The sequence below is a fragment of the Tachypleus tridentatus genome, chromosome 7 (genome assembly GCF_004210375.1).
Source record: "Tachypleus tridentatus isolate NWPU-2018 chromosome 7, ASM421037v1, whole genome shotgun sequence".
Taxonomy (NCBI): Eukaryota; Metazoa; Arthropoda; class Merostomata; order Xiphosura; family Limulidae; genus Tachypleus; species Tachypleus tridentatus.
The window spans coordinates 82,727,954-82,745,782 of record NC_134831.1 but is presented as its reverse complement, the minus strand read 5'-3'; the positions used below and the strand labels follow the sequence as shown (position 1 = coordinate 82,745,782).

Below are 17,829 nucleotides of genomic sequence, written 5' to 3'. Positions count from 1 at the left end.
ATATTACCATTATTCGAAACTGTTTAACTGTTAAATGAAGCGGGACGTTCTAACCTCAGATATATTTTCCTAGCTGTTTATGCAACCAATTCTCGTGGGTCTATGACTTTACTAGTTACAGGGTATCTACTAATATGTGAATTGCATTTACAAACTAAAACAAAAGTACCATTTACGTTCACCAAACATGCTCGCCCTTTTAGCCGTGGGGGCGTTACAATGTGACGGTCAATTCCATTATTAGTTGGTAAAAGAGTAGTCCAAGAGTTGGCGATGGGTGGTGATGACTAGCTGCCTTCTCTATAGTCTTACACTGCTAAATTAGGGACGGCTAGCGTAGATAACCCTCGTGTAGCTTTTCGTGAAATTCAAAAAACAAACCATTTACGTTGTAGTTAATGCCACTAATTCCTGTTGGGATCTCATAAACAATGATTGATTTAACCCATTGTCTGTGTCTGTTCATTACACTGAGCGTTGTGACAGACATACTACGCATATATATAGTCACATTGCACTTGTATTATAGGCTGTTACTTCTAGCGCGAAATTCATTTCAGTTTGAGCTTTCTCTAACAAGTTTGCAGCCAGAGAAACGAATTACAGAGCCAAATGTATTGTTGATGACAGGTACTGACAATTCTGAAGGTCTCTTAATATTAGCGTTGATTATATGACAACAGGTAATGAGAGTAAAGCTCATTTGTTTGTTGATGAGAACTCTGAAGTTTCAAACTCGGTTGAAAGTGAGGCTCACGGTGAAACATTCACAAGGAAATGGGAATGTATTGATGAAAAATAGATTCGATGTTGTGAGTCACAAAGCTATACAATGACCCATCCATCTGCTGTGTGCCCAACACGGGTATAGAAACATGATATTTAGCGTTATGAGCCTACAGATTTACAAATGAGTCACATGTGGGCGGTGCTATAAATACAGAAGGGGTGAAGTGCAACAAAATACAGTAGCCAACTGAAAAATCTTTTACACATGATTGAAAATATATAACAGGTCTAACGAGCTAAGGAAATAAATAATGGGTCTATCTAGTTAAGGAAAAAATAATGGGTGTAGCTAATTAAGGAAATAAATAAGGGGTGTGACTACTTAAGAAAATAAATAACGAATTTAATTAGTTAAGGAAATAAGTAATGAGTGTAACTAGTTAAGGAAATAAATAATGGGTGTGACTACTTAAGAAAATAAATAACGGGTTTAACTAGTTAAGGAAATAAGTAATGGGTGTAACTAGTTAAGGAAATAAATAATGGGTGTAACTAGTTAAGAAAATAAGTAATGGGTATAACTAGTTAAGGAAATAAATAATGGGTCTGTCAAGTTAAGGAAAAAATAATGGGTCTAGCTAATGAAGGAAATAAATAAGAGGTGTGACTACTTAAGAAAATAAATAACGGGTTTAATTAGTTAAGGAAATAAGTAATGGGTGTAACTAGCTAAAGAAATAAATAATGGGAATAACTAGTTAGGGAAATAAATAATAGGTGTAACTAGATACGCAGGAAGAAATACTCATAGAGAATTACCTGATTTCATGAATAAACTAACTATAACGGGATAAGAAACAAACAGTTTGGATTCTAACAAACCGCCATGTCTTTTCGGTGGTATGGTGTCAATAAATAAAAATATTAGCTTTACAATTTTCACAGATTTTTTTTGTTTTTCAAATTCAATGACATAAACAAAAGATATCATTAGACTTCAAGATGATTTAAATGTGGTACTTCTTCTTTATCTGGATTCTGTCCATATTTTGGTCCAAACGGTGACCTCTTACCCCCTCTAAAGGATTGTTAATTTGTTTGCGCCGTTTCTTCGAATCCGCGACCCTCAGATTGCAAGCAGAGCGCCCTAACCGCCGAGCCATGCCATGTGCAAAGAAAACAAACAAAGGAAAGATTTATCCTTCAAAACGTGTATTCAGTGTTATGTACCATTACTAAATATAACCACTGATGAGTATCTAGCCGTATCTTATGGCATATGCTCTTTCATACTACAAATATCAAGCGAACTTGGGCTTGTTGTCGTATTGACACATCTTGTAACACGCAAATGTAAACAAGAAGACAAGAAAAGAAATCGAGATAAATGAATACAATTGAGGAGATACAGTATTGTCCTGGACATGATTAAAGGGTTCGAAAACGATATACACAATGTAACTAGTGATAGTATCTTGAAGATACGACGATGGTCATAAATTAAAATAGAAGAGTCTGGCAATATATGATACAATAAGAAAAACTATGGTTTAAGGGTCATCTGAAATCGTGTCATAAAAAGGACGTGTTCGCCTTTCAATTAAATTAGCTTTCAATGAATTTTGCTGCCTTAACTCCGTATTGTCCGAAAGAGAAAAAAGTTGTTGTTCTAAATATTTTGGATGGCTGGTCAGAAATTGACATGACAGAAGTCATAGGTCAGAATGTCCCTAGATTACAGCGATATGAATAATAGAGTCGATACTTTTGACAAGGGGTTAAGGAGCTGTTTAGTGATACACCATTGACGTATGATGTGTAAACGTTTTGGTTTCCTTGATTCCTGATCCAGAATGGAACAGCAAAAAAGATTGCATTGGGACCCTACAGATAGTGGACGATATAAAAGAAGTTGGTAATTTAGGAGTTAATAGGTTTACTATGGTTGATGCTGAATTTCCATTGTCCATGAGAATGTTTCTGTGAAACACAAAGATCTGATATATTTAGCATCTTTTTTTTTTTTAATTTCGCGCAAAGCTGTAAGAAGGCCATCTGCGCAGTAAAATTGTGGTGATTAAATATTAATCTTAACATGATTAATAATCTATACGATTATTGAAGTGCAAGTGCTAAATTACAAGCCATCCTTTGATTATCATTTTGTTGGTGTCCTTTAGTTCACAGCTACACAATGGACTAACTGCATGATGTTCGCCATGGTGAATCGAACCTTGGATTTAAGCAACGTAAGTCTATAAGTCACTGGATGGGAGGCACACCCTGTATATCATTACCACTTAACTTACGTCATATGTTCAACGGCTAATTTACTGCTGTTTTCAGAGAAATTTTTCAAGGAAACCTATGTGGTGTAAGTAAGCCGGTATTCGATCCCTAGTCTTCTCCTTAAAAAGGGCAGATCTGTTATTCATCAGCCAGGGCTCTCATCTCGTATCTTCAGATTAGCTAACTCTATGAATTGTTTCAAGAGCTGTGCCCAGCTCGAGCGGACCTGACCTCTTAGTCAGGCTAGCTGAGTTTTCTGTGAGTTAGACAAACACAGAATGCTTCTGCTATCTTTTTTTTGCCCTCATGTGTGGCTCATGCCTCATTATTTCAATATTATTCAATTTTAATGTGTGATCTTCTCCGACATGACGAGCTATGTGAGTTTTAACATAAATTCCACAATGCTGCTTAGCTTCAGAAGGGTAAATTCCTATAATTAATGCCTTTGAGAAGAGTGAAATCCACTTTAAGTATATATTTTATTTAGGTGAAAAAAACATATCCATTCAGTCAAACAAAAGGTAGAGAGCCTTAGATCTTAAAAAAATTGGGAAACATAGTAGATAGAATATGTTTGTCACAATAACCAATCTGCAAACTCAGTTTAACAGAAGAACGCAGAGAAACAAATGTAAAGCTCCATCTGTTACTTGATTTATCGCAGAAGAACGCAGAGAAACAAAGGTAAAGCTCCATCTGTTACTTGATTTATCGCTTGTGACTGAATTATGTAGATTTTTAGGAATTACGCCTCTTACCTTTATTTCTTCAAATAAAAACGCAATAAATATAACATTCATTCCACTTATGTATAAAGTCTGGTCTTATTCTTTCGCTGTGCCCTTGAAGAAAAACTCAATAAAATATATATGGTGTGTATACCATAGGTATCAAAACCCGATTAGATATCTAGCTTTAAAAGCTCTCAACTTACTGAGGAGCCAGCAGGGCACTACTGCCTCTCTGCATGTGCTTATCATGGTTTTAAGGGTGAAAATGGTGTAGCTATTTCAAGAAGTTTCGTGTGTTTTATTCTATTGGACATTACTGTGTCTGTTTTTAAATACGCTTTGGTTATGCATTAGGTGGATTCTAAGCTGGTTGGCACAGTTTAAGCAAACAGTGATTTTTGAAAGATTTTTGTAACAAGGAAAGGAATATTCCTCAGTACATTACGGCTTATTTGCTATGCTAATAATTTTCCAGGCAATAAGTAGCTTTGCGTCACTATTTACTACACCCAATTTTCAGATGGCGCTGCTTATATATTTATTTAGCTCTACAAGTAATTAGATTGGTCAATGAGTACGACATGCTCAAGTGAAGTTTTGTAAAACATGTTTAAAATTAAAGTTAAAATTACTTTCCTAAGAATCACTCTTTGAGTAATTTTAGATACCAAACATTATCAGTTTTTATTTATGTTGATAAATTGATTTTTAGATAATAAAAAGAAAATCACAATTTTCTCGTATAATTTTTGTCGTTTATGACACAGAACTATTTAGCATGTTCTCAGACATAGATTTAACCAAAACTTCTCTAAAACTGAGTATACTGGTTGGTCTTATTCGAGCAAGTTTGAGCGTGATCAGAGCTTTATCTTTTAGCACTGATGAAACTGTTTGAAGTCAACATAAGATCGTGAATATCTTGCTATTTGGGAAAACCTTTTTTCGAATGTTAATAAACATTTTGTTATGGAAAAATTGACGATTAAGTTACTGAACATTATCATAATATTTCTGCAAAAAACTGTGTTGAATTTTAAGTGTTTGTTCTGACAGTTCTATGAGCATCTGTGACAACAATTTTTCGTTTATATCTTGTGAATAATATGGTGACAAACGCCTGTCACTTGTTTAAATAATTCAGTCTTTCTTTCAGAATGTTTGGAGCTGAATATTGGAAATATTCAGAAACATGACAGTTAAGTTTACTTTTTAATGAAACCAGACTAAATAAGATTCAGTTTATTCGTGTGAGACCAAGAGTAAATAATCCTAAGGAAGTAACTAAACCTTTAAGTGCAATTGCTTCAGTGCTACATTAGAAGCACTTATTATACGGTACCAGTAGGATCAACTTGGTGGATAGGGAACTTGATTCGCAATCTACGAGTCGCAGGTTCTAAACCCATCAACGAACATGCTCACCATTTCATCCGTAGGATCCGTATAATATAACGGTAATTCCATTTCTCGTTGGTGAATAGTAACCCAGTGTTGACTATCTGCTTTCTATCTAGTTTATCACTTCAAAACTAGGGACGGATAGGGCAGGTAGTTCTCGACAGCTTTGCGCAAATTTCAACAACTACAGTAGTGAAAACTGTTTGTGTAAATTCAGTAGTTTTAGTCGAGATGTAATGTCTAAGGTGTCTCCCTTGAACATACTATCTTTCTTAAAGAATTTTGTAGTTTTAGGTTATATATATATATTATATTTCTATAGTTTAAAACACCATCTGTGATTTAAAAATTAATTAATTTTTTTTCAACTTTAATCACGTTTCAGAAGCGAGCATTCTTCATCGTCAAGAGAAATCAACTGATTCAGTGTTTTGTTCACATAAAATCGTGTTTCTTATTATGCCAATAGCAACTAACATGTTTCGATAAATAATATGACATCTACAAATGAAACAGACTCTGCATAAAATGATTCGTCAGAAAATGACAAGAGAATGATAATATTACCGTTGCATTGAATTTATTGGCTACATGTTCTGTTGCTTTAAACCAATTAGAGAATAATATATTTTAGTAGCTTTCCAGAAGTCCGGAAATTTACTGACTTACATCGCTAGAAACTAGGTTTCGATACTCGTGATATGCAGAGCCCAGATAGTCCATTATGTAGCTCTGTGCTTAACTACACAATGGGCTATCTGTGCACTGCCCACCACGAGTATCGAAACCCGGTTTTTAGCGATGTAAGTTAGTAGACATGCTTTTAGGAAGTAATAACACCGGACATAGAAAAAAATAATTGTTGAATTTTAACCGAGAGTTTGGGTAAAAATCCAAGACTTTTCTATCAGACTAACTTGTGAGAATTTTCTGGTGAACATCCACTAGTCTATCAGACTAACTTGTGAGAATTTTCTGGTGAACATCCACTAGTCTATTAGACTAACTTGTGAGAATTTTCTGGTGAACATCCACTAGTCTATTAGACTAACTTGTGAGAAGTTTCTGGTGAACATCCACTAGTCTATTAGACTAACTTGTGAGAAGTTTCTGGTGAACATCCACTAGTCTATTAGACTAACTTGTGAGAAGTTTCTGGTGAACATCCACTAGACTATTAGACTAACTTGTGAGAAGTTTCTGGTGAACATCCACTAGTCTATTAGACTAACTTGTGAGAATTTTCTGGTGAACATCCACTAGTCTATTAGACTAACTTGTGAGAATTTTCTGGTGAACATCCACTTAGTCTATCAGACTAACTTGTGAGAATTTTCTGGTGAACATCCACTAGTCTATGCAAACTGAACGTAAAACATCCAGTGAAACTAAACACCATCGAAAAATTACTTTAAAAGAATTATCGAATGATTATCGCTATAGCTACGCGTTATGTCAGATGTACGGAGCCTTTATGAACTAAGTGAAGCTCGAGTTCAATATAGAAACCTCTAAGGAATTTGAGAAGATAAAGAATTCCTCCCCCGTCAATCACATATATTTAACTTCGTATTATCTTCTTTAAGGCTTATGCACTTTTACGTCAATTACGTTTTTTCTCGTGTTTTCGAAAAAGCTCGTGAAGTTTAGTACCGTTTTATGAGGAAGTTATTATTCCAGTTATTTTACTCAAATGATATCCTCATAAATTCTTGGCACATTTAAACTTTCGGTCTATTGAGCTGAAATATAGGTAGTCCATGAAGAGGAGAACGGTATAGTTTACTTCATTTCTTGTTGTAAATAAGATTAGGTAAAAATGTATATAGTTATGTGTAAAATTTAAAGGGAAAGTTGGAGTGATAAGGTTGGGTAATAATTAAAAATACACCATCCTAGTTTTGAATATATTCCTTTTCATACTTTTTAAATACGTAGTAATGAAATTACAAATTATTATAAATGAGACATACATTAAGTAGCTTATAAACACAATTACCACTTGTAGACATCAAGATTAAACACAAACAGTTATTTGACAAAAGTTTGTGTGCGTCCGCTTAGAAATGGCTAACCGCTGTACCGATTCTCACCAATCCTGGAATGTGTCCTTAGCTCCCAGTGGCTCAGCGGTATGCCTGCGGACTTACAACGCTAAAAACCGGGTTTCGATACTCGTGGTGGGCAGTGCACAGATAGCCCATTGTGTAGCTTTGTGCTTCATTCAAAACAACAACAATGTACCCTTAGGCTTCCGCAAAATGACATATCGGGAAGGGGAATCATTCGTTTAAAACATCCCTTGTCCCTCTCGGGGGCTTCTCGGTTTGCTTACAACTGACAGTTTACTAAACCGATTGTCAACAAACTTGCCATATAGTCATATAAATAAAATTTAAGATTGTTCGTTTCATTATAATGCCCCCAGGGCTGAAAGGGAGAGCATGTTTGTTGGAAGAGAGATTCGAAATTGCAACCTTCAGATTGCGAGTCAAGCGCCTTAACCCACTGCCCAAAATGCACCAAACGTGTTCCCTCTTTCAGCCGTGGGGGCGTTGTAATGCGTTTGTCAATCTCACTATTCGTTGGTAAAAGAATAGCCCAAGAAATGGCGGTGAGTGGTGATGACTAGCTGCCCTCCCTCTAGTGTTACACTGCTAAATTAGGGACAGATAGCGCAGATAGCCCTCGAGTAGCTTTGCGCGAAATTCAAAACAAACCAAACTTCCTCTTACACATCAAGTGGAATTTCAAAGTTAGAAAACAAACATAGAAATCACTGTTAGAACAAAATTTATTTGTGAAACGCATAGGTATACATTAATTACCTTTAACTTAACTAACAGAGCAGTAAAAAGTTAAAAGTAAAAAAGATAATATTCAAAGATATGTAAACATCACCTCAAGACTTTGTAAAATATTCACCCGATACCTCTTGCTCACCATTAGAAATATAAAATCAACTCGTTTGTGTCCAGTACTTTAAATGTATGTGCATAGAAAAAAATTAATTCTAAAAATATATATATATTACGTTTGTTATATACACAAATAATAGATTACAGTAAATCGGTGGGACGCAGATTACATATAGTGCTGCACTCTTTAAGCATCATTTCGAACAACTCACGAGCTAAAAACACAAATCGGTCCTGCTATGGTGTTACACCTATATAAACCAATTTTCCTATATATATATATATATATATGTGTGTGTGTGTGTGTGTGTGTGTGTGTATGTGTATGACGCCAAGTAAACATATTTTCTTATAACGGAAAATACCACTCACACAAAATATATATAAACATAATAAATAAATTTAAATACGATATGGTCGATATATCTACTTTCATTATTTTAATCTCCAAACCGGGTGAAACTCAATATCTCATGTTAACATAATATATTTGTTACATTTGATTAGCACAACATAGGGGACCAGCCAATATTCAATCTTGGAAATAAATATATACATTCATATAACAAAATAGTATTATGCAAAACATTAAATTGTTAGATTTTATCTTTAAATCTACAACTAAGCAAATGTTAATAGTTGAAATGCATAAGTTAGAAATCTTAAGTATATGAAGACGAAAGAAGAGTATTATTTGGACTATTTATAAATAGGTGTCATTTCTTAAACTCTAAGAGAGAGGGCGCTTATTTTAGTGTCTATCGTTAGTGTTGCAACTAAATATTAAAATTAGCGGAATTACGTTTTAGTATCAAAAACAACAACAGAGCGTTCTTGTAACACAAACAAAATATTTAACAATATATATATGATATGTATATATATTTGATTATATAAGATTTCATAAATAAATAAAACAGGACATATGACACTATATATATCTGTCACCAATTGAGGAAACTGCGAAATGAATAGTTTCCTTAAAAGTCTTAAATTTTGAAAATACTATGTGGAAAAATTAGTGTGTAATGAATCATTTTTGTAAATATTTCAAACTTCTAAGATACAGTGTTGAACAATTAAAGTGCGTAATAGACAATTACCGTAAACATTCAAAACGTTTAAAACACAAAGTCGGGTAAATAGAATTAGAAATGAACAGTTTTCGTATACATTTAAAACTTCTCAAATATAGTGTTAAACAATTAATGTGAGTGTGAAATGAACAGTTTTCGTACACATTTAGCAAGTCTAAAATACTGTGTTGTACAGTTAGGGTGTGAAATGAACAGTTTTCGTACACATTTAGCAAGTCTAAAATACTGTGTTGGACAGTTAGGGTGTGAAATGAACAGTTTTCGTACACATTTAGCAAGTCTAAAATACTGTGTTGGACAGTTAGGGTGTGAAATGAACAGTTTTCGTACACATTTAGCAAGTCTAAAATACTGTGTTGGACAGTTAGGGTGTGAAATGACAGTTTGCATAGATATTTGGAACCTCTAGAATATGTCTGACAAACAAAATGTGAAATTCGCAATTTCCATAGTAATAGTGTGGACAACAGGCACAATCTTGTAACAAACATAATGATGTATATGAATGCTTCATATGTTATATAAATTAATGAACCATTCGCTACTTTATTTCACTCTCTGTTTAGCTATCAAAGGCCAGATTGTTTTAAATAGATTGCTAATATTTTATTAAAAATATATGTCATTCAATGGTCTTCAGCATTTTGTTCGGTGACAGCTTAAAACTTTTTTATGTGTTTTAGTGGAAAATGTTTCGTTTTTCTCCACATGATCAGGTGAATTTTGTTACATCCTGTAAAAAGATAAAGTTATGAAAGTCGGGAAATAAGTTATAATATTTATTTTTGTGACTTTTCTCGAAAACTTCTGACTGTGTGTAAACAAATATCTGTTTCTAGTTTGTTGTTGAGAAATGGTTTAAAGAAGAAACAAACAAACAAAAGGATAGATGTCATAGGTGAATGTCCAAATGTTTGCTTTGATAAGAAGATACTTTTATGGCTTGTGTTTTTAATAACTATACATCGTTTACTAGCTTCACCAGACTACAAATTCACAAAGTGCACTATTCTCAGATTATGTGTCACTGTATTTATGCTAGAACGAAACTCTGATATTATCTAAATGTTAATCGGTAACAACCTTTGTCTCCAATTAGACGTGAATACAACTAGCAAACTATTTATACAATATGCTTGATCAAGTGATAACCACTCCTTTATGAACACATGGCCCACTAACGCCTTCTAAGAGGGATGGCCATAGGTAGGTCTTCACCTGGTTTGATTCTTGGTTAGATGAATGAAATCTCACGTGCATATCCCTTCGGAATACTCTGCTTTCGTAGTCAATGACGAAAGGTGGTGACTGGGTACTCAAGCCCCATGCTAGCCGGATACAGTCCCGGATGTACTGCATGAGGCCCTCACAGTTCTTCAGACACGGGTAATCGTACAGCGTAGCCCAGATCTGAGAGCAGACTTCCTGAAGACAAGCAAAAAACCGAAATGTTAGTCGTGATTAAGAACAGCTACGATTACACTGAAAAATAAATTGATTTATAAACATTATTTTAGGTCTTATTAGGTTGGTATTGTTGTCATATTTCGGAAGAACAAAGAGAGTCTTTGTCAGTTTAGTCAAGTGAAATTTCAAAAGCATGTTACATAGTGTTTGACATGTTCACGAACATTTGCTCAATACTACAGTTACATACTCTCAAACACATGCATGGAAAACACGTATACCACAAGAAAGTTAAGACATTTTATAGGTATATGTAAGCTGAGGATAATAAAAAACTAGCTTATTTAAAGTTTTGCGTAATTTAAATGTTAATGGAATATAATCGATACTTGAAACCGTCATTGTTTGGGGATACTCCATAGTTAAAGAACTGGGGAAAACAATACAATTGTACGTTTCACAAATACACCATTTATCACGGCCACGTTTTTGCCAGTAAAAACATTATCGGATTCAGACTGAAATAATTACATCTTGCTACAAAACATATCAGTCTGTACCTCATGATGCCTTTACTGGCAGAAGCGTGGCCGTGATAAATGGTGTATTTGTGAAATGTACAGCTGTACTGTTTTCTTCAATTCCGATAATAGGATTACGGCCCAAAAGGTCGCTAGTTATTATGAGTTTTTCCTTTATGACATCACAATCTTATAATTATGCCGGTATATCAAATTAGTTGTGTTGATTATAACATTATTTGCTTGGTTCTGGTTTACATAGTAGCTAGCTTTGATTAGGAGATATGTATATATATATATGACGTGAATCTAGTTTCAAATGGGAGCATACCCTACGTTAACTTATGACCTACATGAAATTCATTCCTATCAGGAATAATTATATGACTAATTACATTGTGCATCAGACCTTAGAAGCAGTTTAATTATTAGGTTAGTATCAAAGTGCCCAATACAATTATAAGTGGCCACTGTTCAATGTCTCAGTGAAAGCCGTATTTGATTACATATGAAGTAAAAAAATAACTACTTTACGATGGTCTATTTAAAGCTAATAGGTCAACCAAAAATTAAGAGCATGAGAAGATTCATCCCACACTAAGTTAATATGTTTCAATAATTGTTTGTTTTTGCGGTGAAGTACAATGTAGTAAACTATAAGTTATCTGTGACACAACGTTTTGAATGAAAACATAACATTCAGTTTTAAAGTAGTGCAACTAACCCGACTCATCATCAGGTTACTTCGTTCTTGTTAATCTACAGAACACAGATTATTGTTAATCTACAGAACACAGATTATTGTTAATCTACAGAACACAGATTATTGTTAATCTACAGAACACAGATTACAGAGGTTGGGTAGGTTATATTAAAATTACTTAGGCTTGGCACGGCCTGGTGCTTTGGGCGATCAATTCGTAATCAACTTGTCGCTGTTTCGAATCCCTATTACAGAACATGGTCGTCGTTTCAACTGTTGGGAGTTATAATGTACTGATCAATCTCATTGTTCGTTGGCAAAAGAGTGGCTCAAGAACTGGCAGTAGGTGGTATTGACTAGATGCCGACCTGCTCGTCTATCACTGCTAAATCAGGGACGGCTAACGCAAATAGCTCTCGAGTAGTTTTGAAAAAATTTCAAAACAAACCAAACCTTAAAGGATATTGAAATCTCTCCTTGTAGTTACGTCTGGCAAAACTCTATGATGATCTTGTGTCTTGAATATGGTCCAGAGCGTATTTTCTATGACAAAAGGCTCCGTATTAGGTTGTCATGTTTCAAACAACATCTCTTAAACGCTGCTTTCTCATAGGATGAAGGTTTTCTTTAGCTCTTTTCAACAGTTTTGTCGCGCAGAAGTCCATAGGCCAGATGTAATGCCAACTGAGTGTATACAAGCTAGGACACATCTATTCTTGTCGCTTTTACAGGTGAAAATCTTTTTTGATTATGTTATGTTCTGTTTGAACGGCTTTCGTCATTGACTTTTGTGCTTGTGGATTTTCACCTGTTGTAAGATATGTCTCTTTGCTTACCACGGTTGGGGTACGACTTGTTGCAGATCTCTCTCTGGTTAGTCTTGTTACCCCAATTTGATCCATATTCCTTTGTATTTTTATTTCTAAACGCATGATCTGAAGAGACCTTTCTAGTCTGAAAATATGAATATTTTGCGTTGGAAACGGCTGATACATACCATCCCCAAGATCTGGAGCACTTGTACTCTGTCTTCGAAACACCGAACAATATCGGTTTGTAGTTTTCATGCAGGAAATTAACTGCGACTTTAGATCAGATATGGTTGTTACGTGACTTGCTTATTTTCACATTCAACATCGTTTGAATATAACATATTCAACCCTTTGTATACTTCAGTGGAAAAAAACTTAGAAATAAAAAACATGTACTGAAGTCACGAGGGAAAATACACAGAACTTCCGTATTACTTTTACTACGAAGTTAAAAAGCACAAAGGTTTATACTGTGGACGACAAATAGAAAGTTAACAAATACTTAAGAGCTACAAATTAATGTTAAAATGTGAAGTGGAAAGAAAAAGTTAACACAGGTGTTTGAGTTATAAGTGGGAGAAAAAAGTTAAACACAAACATCTAAGTCAAACATTGGATGATAGTTGTTAACACGTACGCCTAAAATACGTGTGGGAGATATTTTATTGTACAAATAAATCACACACATTCGTACTATTAATCACTAATTTAACCGTGTTTGAAGATGAGTGTTACTTTAAAGCTGGAACGTGGTAACATTATATATATATTCGAAAATCTGCATTGAAGTGTATTGCTATTCACTGGAAGAATAGATACGTGAATTTTAACAGTGGGCATGCATCATTTATGTAAAAATTACAGATAGATTAGACCTATCTTTTGCAACCATTGGTATATAGGGTTTTACAAAATTATTGACACAAAACAAAACACTGTAAAACATAAAGGATGAAAACAACGACACCGAAACTTTCGATGGTTGTAACTAATGACATCAGGTTATCACAGGCTTATTTAATTCTCCAAACGTCTACCGTTTCGAACATAATAGAGGACAAAGCGACAAAACAACACACGAAATTGTCGTAGAGAATCACAATCTTCCTTTTTTCATGCATGGACGCCATGTTTTGGTTAACACCAACGACGTGCCACCTGGCGATAAGAAATCCAATACCGTTGACTACAGCTATGCAAAGTTTTGCTGGATTATTAAGTTTGGTGCGTACTGTATAACTTTATATGTAGTAGCGAGCTGATGTACATATATATGTATGCATTAGATATCTTACTACTTATAGTTATTAAATGTTTTATCCATCATCTGTTCATCCAATTTCATTCTTGACCTAATATCAGATAAGAAGGTTTTTAAGTAAACTCAATGTACTAACCATGGGTTTCAGCCCATTATAACTACAAAATTAAAATATTACATTGCTTTAAACAAAAAGCATATTGGTAATTAATACTTGATGCGCCATAAAGTGTGAAGTTATTCTTTTGCTGGACAAACTGGATGTAATTGCTGACATATGGAGGGATTCTTTAAATTACTACGTAATCGTCTTATGTTGAAGCTTTCAAAGGTATCAGGTAAAAGCAAATTCATACCTCGACATGTTTTCTTAAGTCAAACCTGTCACTTGAACTTCGGAGATAATTACTGATGCTCATTTCTACGTCGTCTGATTCCCTGTTTCCATCGTGGCTTATCAGTTCTGGGATTTGTAGAATATGACGAATGCTGGCTTTAATTTCCAGCAGTGTCTTTTGAACTGAGCGAAACGACAGCTGCAAGAAAAATGGAAATATTTTTGTACATATATACAAAATCAAGTGATGTGAAAAATATTGCAATTAATGTTTCAACTACAATCTGTAAAATGTCTTTCCAGTATGGAATTTTATTTGAACGAATACCAACAGTAAACACTGCAGTAAACAAATCGATTCGCAACAAATATTTAATAAAAGTAACAAGAAAGTCAATTTGGTTTTGCTTAATTATTTGATCTAAATTAATTTTCTTATCCCACGTTTTAGCCTGCAAACAATAAGTTTCTTAAATAACTGGGTTTTTAGCATGTAATCAGAGAATAGGATTAGTAATAGATTAATGTTGTCTTAACATCAATGCACAATTATGGGACAAAGAGAAGAATCATCTTGTTGAATCAACTAAATACGTCTCGAACCATGAGACTAAACCTATTAAGTTCTGCTTACTGTTTCAAGTGTTAAGACTATTCCTCAGTTTGATTAACTTCTTACCACAACAACTGAGAATAACAACTTCGACTTCAGTTCGTCGCCATCTCGCAGCTCTGGTAAACTGTCCAAGGCGTCCAGTGTGTCTACTCTAGCTTGAGCATAAAGGTTACCATAACGACGAACCAAGGCCACAGGTCGATTCTCCTTCAGACATACTTCTTCAAATCTGACACCTCTGTCCAACAGCTTCTGGGCTTGCTCTGTTAGTCTGTTTCAGAAGAAATACCAAGTATTGTATGACGTCACGCTCATCCATAAATAGTTGCACTAGAAGATAATTAAGCAGATGCACCTTAAACTAATAAAACTTGTAGAATATTACTAATGGTAAAATGTATTAATATTTGAAAAACTTCTACAAATTGGTCTCTCCAGTAGGACGTTGAAAGATTGATTGGTTTGAATTTCGCGCAAAACAACACAAGGGCTATCTGCGCTAGCCGTCCCTTTTAGCAGTGTAAGGCTAGAGGGAATGGAGATAGTCATCACCACCCACCGCCAACTCTTCAGCTACTCTTTTACCAACGAATAGTGGAATTGACTGCCACATTATAACGCTTCCACGGCTGAAAAACGAGCATGTTTGGTGTGTCGGGGATTCAGCCCGTCACCCTCAGATTACCAGTCGAGTGCCTTAACCACTTGGCTTAGAAGGACGTTGAAAGCTTCTTAGAGAATAGATGACTATTTTTTTAAGATGTACTAATTAAGAACTGTTCATCTATCGTGTTTTCAGATACATATTTATATTTTCTCTAAGCCTTTTGTGCAATAAATAATGATCATTTAGAAATTTTTAAGATTTTGAGTTCATACTTTGTATTTTAGAGATTGACAGGTTTCAAAGTCATCATCAAAACGCATAATAACCAAGTGAATAAGTTGATACTTATGAACAATGAGGTTTAGAAAACTTGGAATTACCTTTCCTTCATATTTTTTTCACGCTCCTCCAGTGCAGCGATGGTTTGTCTGGCTTTGCTCAATTCAGAACGGAGGAAATCCACTTCTTTCCTAAGGGAGTGCACTTCCATGGATCACCAAGGTTTTGGATGCTGTTTTCCACCTCCGAATTGATGACGCTTGTCGTGGATATGTTGGTTTTGGTCGATTCTTGAGATCCTAGTGTGTAAGACAATTAAAATAATGAACAATCGTCCCATTTTAAGTTACAGATTACACTACACAGCCCTTAAAAATAGCTTTTACAATACAGTCATTCAATATTATTTTAAGTTACTTCAAAGTTCATAAAAATAATTATTCCAATACAATCGTTCAATGTTTAAGTTACAGACTTCAAAGTCCATTAAAAATAGTTCTTGCAATACACTGTTAAAAAGGATTTCACAAGATATAACGTTTATTTTATTGGCAATGATCTTTAGATTTTTTTTTCTGTCATTATGACAGTACGACTGACAATAAATCTGAGTATATTTTACTTTACTGTCCCTATACAGACTTCCGGTAAAAATAACATATCATCTCGGCTGCTCATCTAGTATGTTGCTTTCCGTAGTTGACGAGGCGTTTCATTCGATAACAGAGTTTATCTGGTCGGTTATGTGTGACCAATGCTTTTTTGCGTTCCATATACCGACGGTTTGATGAGCACTGGTATTTAGCTAAACGCATCGGAGGTGACTGGTATGCTTTTATGTTCATCTTACTAGAAATCGGTATGGGGTCAGCAAATAAAAAATTCGTCGTACATTTGTTTTGCAAAATCCTCTAAAGAAAGTTCGAAGCATTTTGGAATAAAATCATAAGACATCTTGAAAACTTTAATATTATTGGAAGTAACACACTGTCAGAAAATATAGAATTGGTAAGCCTATTAAACTACTGGGGAAAGAAACTGGCTTAGGAAGAATAATGGATTACACTTAACCATTAGAGACTGTTTCCCTGATCTCTGCTTTCTTGTGTTTATTTCTTCGGCTTCGATCGGATTTCTCCTCTAGGTATATGCTGTCTGTGCTGCTACTTTCACTACGAGAAGTTCTACTGGTTCGAGCTGATGAAATAAACATGTTTTAGTTCCTTTTTCTGTAGATCAAAGCTTATAACAAGATTGTTTCTCGAATCAATGCTTTCTACTCTGATCAAATGCATTTCAAGGTTGTTTCCCGAATAATTTCCTTCTACTAGAGATTAAAGAGCATTACAGAATCGATACATTTTCAAGGTTGATATTGATATTAATATCAAAATCCTTCCAAAGCTTTTAATACTGCACTGCTTTGCAGGCTACAAAGTAAATAATAGCTAAAAACAGGAATGAATTCCAGCATAGTGAATAGAAATAGATGATAGATGTTATAGATTTCTTCTAGCTAACAGTTTTGAGAACATTTTTACAGTTATGCCTTTCGTATGTTTATACTTTACATAATAGGTACATCAGGGTGACTGTGTTGCACCCATAGAAGAAAGAAAATACATAAAAACAGATCGTTTAAAATTCCACAGTCTTGAACAATTTGTTAGCTATTGAACATGGGCTTACTTAAATATCCTACATGTTGTCAAATGGGCTTAGTTACTGTAAACAGCAGATGTACAACTTTACCAGATTGTTTAATTTTGGGGAGAAAAGATGATTAATCGTCTGTTTATTTTTATTTTTCTTAAGTGGTGATTTAGAAAACTCAGAATGTTTGACTTAACAAGTCAGCTGGGACAGACATGCCAGGCTTTAGATTATTCCTGGATACGCGATACAGGCTTCAATTGTTGTTGCTGTTGTTTTTTCAAGTCATGAATACCAAAACTAAATGAAAAAAGCGAGAATATAACAGTAAAACTACAGCTGTTAATTGGATGCTTGAAAGAACACAAAATACGACACAGAAATCATGAGGGGAAGAGAAGAAAACATGAATTTTGAGGGGGATAGCCTAATAACAAACAAATAAAAGAGAGAAAAAGTAAACAA

The 17,829-nt window shown here is 34.5% G+C and overlaps 1 protein-coding gene across 1 annotated transcript; it reads right to left on the bottom strand.

Moving 5' to 3' along the window:
• Window positions 1-7,940: 7,940 nt before the first annotated feature.
• Window positions 7,941-16,912, bottom strand: LOC143256066 (uncharacterized). The gene is made up of 5 exons (XM_076512740.1): window positions 16,783-16,912; window positions 15,813-16,010; window positions 14,889-15,096; window positions 14,229-14,408; window positions 7,941-10,593 (listed from the first exon to the last, which is right to left on the bottom strand). The coding sequence occupies exons 2-5, from the start codon at window positions 15,920-15,922 to the stop codon at window positions 10,309-10,311; spliced, it is 783 nt and encodes a 260-aa protein (XP_076368855.1). The 5' UTR covers window positions 15,923-16,010; window positions 16,783-16,912; the 3' UTR covers window positions 7,941-10,308.
• Between the last annotated feature and the right edge of the window lie 917 nt (window positions 16,913-17,829).

Coding starts and splice junctions, on each gene's coding strand:
- LOC143256066 (XM_076512740.1), bottom strand. CDS start 15,922: ATGGAAGTGCACTCCCTTAGGAAAGAAGTGGATTTCCTCCGTTCTGAA. Junction 15,097..15,812: donor GAAAAAAATATGAAGGAAAG/GTAATTCCAAGT, acceptor CTTCTGAAACAG/ACTAACAGAGCAAGCCCAGA. Junction 10,594..14,228: donor ACTTAAGAAAACATGTCGAG/GTATGAATTTGC, acceptor GCTTGTCTTCAG/GAAGTCTGCTCTCAGATCTG.